Genomic DNA, 4,231 nt, shown 5'->3' on the forward strand with positions numbered 1-4,231 from the left:
AACAATACATTTTTACAAAGGGATATTGATAACTACAAACGAGCACACACCGCGGCATCTACACATGATGCAATGAAGCATATTATTCGATACAATCTCCCAGCCACAATGCCAGGTACTCCACCATGGCATCGACGAAACTTGAGAGACATCATAACAATGGTGGACACATGGGGACTACCACATCTGTTCTTGACATTCACTACTGATGAGGTTTCCCAAACAAGATGGCAAGAAGTCATCACAATTGAAAAACTTGCTCAAGGCTACAACCAAGACTTCAAGTGGAACGATTGCCCTGTAGAGTGTGCAACACTGTTTCACCTTCGCTTGCACGCTTTCCTGAATAAACACATCATCAATGGAAGCAGCATACTTGGCCATGTAGACCATCACATGGTGCGCTACGAAGTGCAAAATCGAAGCTCACTACATGCACATGTCATACTGTGGATCTCTAACGAAGATTTGTGCCGAGTTACAAATGAGATTGCTGCATACATACCAGAAGAATCACAAGACACCTTCACCACCGAGCTGCGAACCCTCGTTACCACAAAATAGATACACAGATGCAGAGACTCTTGCAGAGTCATGGGATCAGCTAGAGTGTGCAAATATGGATTCCCGTTTGAACCACAGTACAACACGACTTCAACTATGGATGCCTGTACTGCTAGATGGCTTTACTACTGCTCTGGGTATGACCATCAAAATGTTCTCTCGTACCATCCCACAATCTTGCTCCTATGGAAGGCACACATGAATATTCAAAGAGTCACAAATTCATCTATATCGCATTACCTTCTCAAATATGCAATGAAACCAGAACTCCTTGGAAAACTTAACCTCTCCACAGACGATGCAGCAAGGCTTGGACTTCACGGCTTGGACAAAGTAAAGCTTCAACTAATTGCAGCCTCTGTATTATCAAAGCCAATATCTGCGACAGAGGCAACAATCAACTGTTTGAAGATTCCAAAACAAGGAGTGAATGGGTTGAATACATTGACTCCTCTCCACCATCACTACGGCAAAGGTTGCTATCTCGTAGTCATGCATCCAATTGATTTATATTGTGCAAGGCCCCTTCATTTTGGAAAGATGACATTCTATGACTACCACAGAGGATACAAAATTCTGAAGCCACACGAACATACTCCTGTGCTGACTTTCCATGATGCTTACAACAACAGCATCATAGAGAAACAACGCCTCGTCAGATTTACAGAGTATGATCCTGTCCATAAAACAGAGGGATTCTTCTTCGATGTCTTGTTGCAAAAACTTCCCTTTAGGAACGAGATGGAACTTCTATCACCAACCAACACACTCTCTTCTTACTTCCTGGAGTGAAAAATCCGTCGGATCATTCTTCATGATGAATACTTGGAGATGTACATAAATGAGTACACCCAACGCAATATGCTCGTCTCTGAAAATACAGAACACACTTTAAACCTCATAAAACAAAAGTTCATCCTCAATCGTGAAGATCCACTCACTTGTACAGTGAATGACACAGTTGAATCATGAGTATCTCAAAGTTGTGCTACAATGCTGAAGCTACTGGAAGAGTTTGCTGAGACCAACAATGCAGCTCTGACCTCTCAACAGCAAGAAATCTTCGATCGTATATCAAGCCTGAGTAATGGCCTCCATGTCGTTACAGGTGTTCTAGGATGTGGAAAAACATTCCACATAAAATTCTTCACCTCAAGCTTCATAAAAAATAATAAGACCGTTATCCTGACTGCATCAACTGGAGCAGCGGCTGCTCGCCTTAGCAGCCTTGCAATCACAGTCCACTATTAATTCAGGATCCCTTGTTCTAAGCAACATTTCCCACAAGCAATTCATCCCACATATGAAAGATTTGTCGCTATACATGGTGCCAACGTCATTATCGTAGACGAGATATCAATGCTAACAAGTACAATCTTCAATATGGTCGTTCGCCAGATAGTTAACATCACCAACAGAACACTCCTTGACCCATTCAGTCAGAAGCTCATATTGCTTTTTGGGGATTTGGCGAAACTCTCCAGTCTGCCATCACCAGGAGCCATTATGCCATGTTTGCAGTATACAAAACTCAGCTTACATCGTTGCAGCCACTACCCACTACCCACAACATGACCTTCTCAGTTCGCCATGCTGTAGACCCCACTTACGTCCAATTCTTGGATACGATCCGTGTCAAGCAACCAACAGAACAACAAATAGCAGAAGCGCTGTCATAGTGTGTAATTAATGAAACTGAACTCCTGCGAGTAATCGATGACGCTACTACACTGATATGTACTCATAGGGAAGACGTATATAAGTACAACAACTTGATTCTACAAAAGTCTTTCTCGGCATCTGATATTGTTGCCATTCCACTGAAGACCAATGCTCTTGATGAACCATTGTTGCAGGAATGGCTCCAAGACAAGGCATTCCATGAGATGGACAATACTGCAATTGGGGCTAGATGTATGATTACAGAAAACATTAACTTGGTTGTGGGTGCTGCGAATGGATCCACCTGTCGTATACTTTCCTATTCAAACGACTGTACCGGTCAAATTGCTGCTATAGAAGTAATGCTACTTTCCACCGATACCACCATGACAATACGAAGGACTAAACATGCTACAAGAGCAATCAATTGCAAATGGTTCCACAAAAGCACATTCCCTTTGTCACTTGCGTACGCAATCACTGGACACAAATCTCAAGGAGCTACGATATCAAAGAAAGATATTCGATAAATTCATCGACATCGCAGCTACCTCAAAACCAAAAAACAATTATTCTGCATACCCATCTTCAAATCAAATGCGCGTAGCAAATATGGCTGGCGAGGCTCCGAGTGCATTCATCAAAGGGTTCCGCACGACTCAACTCCTCCACTCATACATCAATAAATGCAGAAATCTAAACAAAGAATATAGAAATAACGAGCTAAAGCTGGCAACAGGTACTTCGAGCTCTTCATATTCTTGTATTGAAAACACTAAAAGTTAACAAATTTGGTTGCCTCTACAACATCTATCCTTGCTTTTCTACAGGGTTACAAAAAGAGATACTGCTATCGTTGGGCATTGACTTTGATGAGTCAAACAAACTAATCAACGCATGCCAAGTGGCATGCCTCCCCTTCCTTTATTGCAAAAGTTGATCTTACATAATCAAGGTAACAAGGTCGTCTATAGCAGATGAGGGCACTGCCTTTGATTGAATATAAACATTACTAGTTAGAAACGTTATTAAACTATATGTGTGAGAAATCGTATAGATGTAATCTATGCTGCCAATCGACAGCCAACAGCAACAAATAATACAAGTTGTAGTCTAAAAAAAACACTAAACTTTGACCAGTGAAAGTCATTAAAACAGAAAATACTTGTAGTCGTGTATTCTAAGTAAGACAATGTAAGACCTCCACTTGAGCGCCGCGAGGGTTTCTGCTTCAGCTTAGGAGGGCGCGCATGAGCCACGGAGTGCTCCGGGCGGCTCTGCCTAGGGTTGCGGACGCTCCTGCTGCCTCAGGGGATGACGGGCATGGCGAATCCAGTGCCGTCGGGGAGGTGCCCTGCTGCGCAGGTGTTCGAAGGATGTCCGCGAGGGGGGGGGGGGACCCTGACCGATCTTGCTCCTGCTCTTCGGCATCAACCTCGCACTACCTATTTTTGGACAATGGGGCTGGCGGCTACCCCTTCTTCCTTTGGAAGGGAATGAAGTCCGCCAAGGAAATCTGCGAAGGTGCAGTTGGTGTTTGCTTGGTATGGTTGGTGGCTTGTCTGGCTCGGCGGGTTATGCATGGGTCGCAGACCTGCATCTTCCTGGTGGCATCGTTGATCCTCCCATTGAAGGTGCAAGTCTCTCCTCAAAAGCCAGGGGTGGATGTGTTGTCTTCGGCTTGGAGTTGGTGTCTTCGGCTGTTGTTTCTTGCGATGGTGATAGAGCTCTCAGGCTCCCCCCTTATGAGGAATGGTGTGCGGATGTTGGTCTTGTGGCCCGTCTCTGATGGGTGGTGGTCTTGGAAGTCTTTCCTTGTTGATTCCTTCGACGGCTCGGTGGACATGTAGGTGAAAGTGGCAGATTCCCCTGTTTGGTGGCATTCCCATGCTGGTTCTTCTCGGCATTAGTAAACGTCTCAGTTGATGGAGTTTGACTACTGTTCTGCGAATTTATGTGTTGTCGATCAGGTGGCTCCCATTATCAGCCGATGTATGGTTAGCTA

At 44.3% G+C, this 4,231-nt stretch overlaps 1 protein-coding gene and 1 pseudogene across 1 annotated transcript; both read left to right on the forward strand.

Moving 5' to 3' along the window:
* Positions 1–1,947: 1,947 nt before the first annotated feature.
* LOC147438218 (uncharacterized) lies at positions 1,948–2,583 on the forward strand (annotated as a pseudogene).
* An 893-nt stretch (positions 2,584–3,476) lies between these two features.
* On the forward strand, positions 3,477–4,015 carry LOC147438219 (uncharacterized). Its single transcript, XM_086486093.1, is given in 2 exon segments — positions 3,477–3,623; positions 3,626–4,015. Coding segments are annotated over 2 exon segments (537 nt in total).
* The last annotated feature ends 216 nt before the right edge of the window (positions 4,016–4,231 follow it).

This window comes from Adiantum capillus-veneris, chromosome 17, assembly GCF_014529385.1.
Source record: "Adiantum capillus-veneris isolate H3 chromosome 17, ASM1452938v2, whole genome shotgun sequence".
Classification (NCBI taxonomy): domain Eukaryota; kingdom Viridiplantae; phylum Streptophyta; class Polypodiopsida; order Polypodiales; family Pteridaceae; genus Adiantum; species Adiantum capillus-veneris.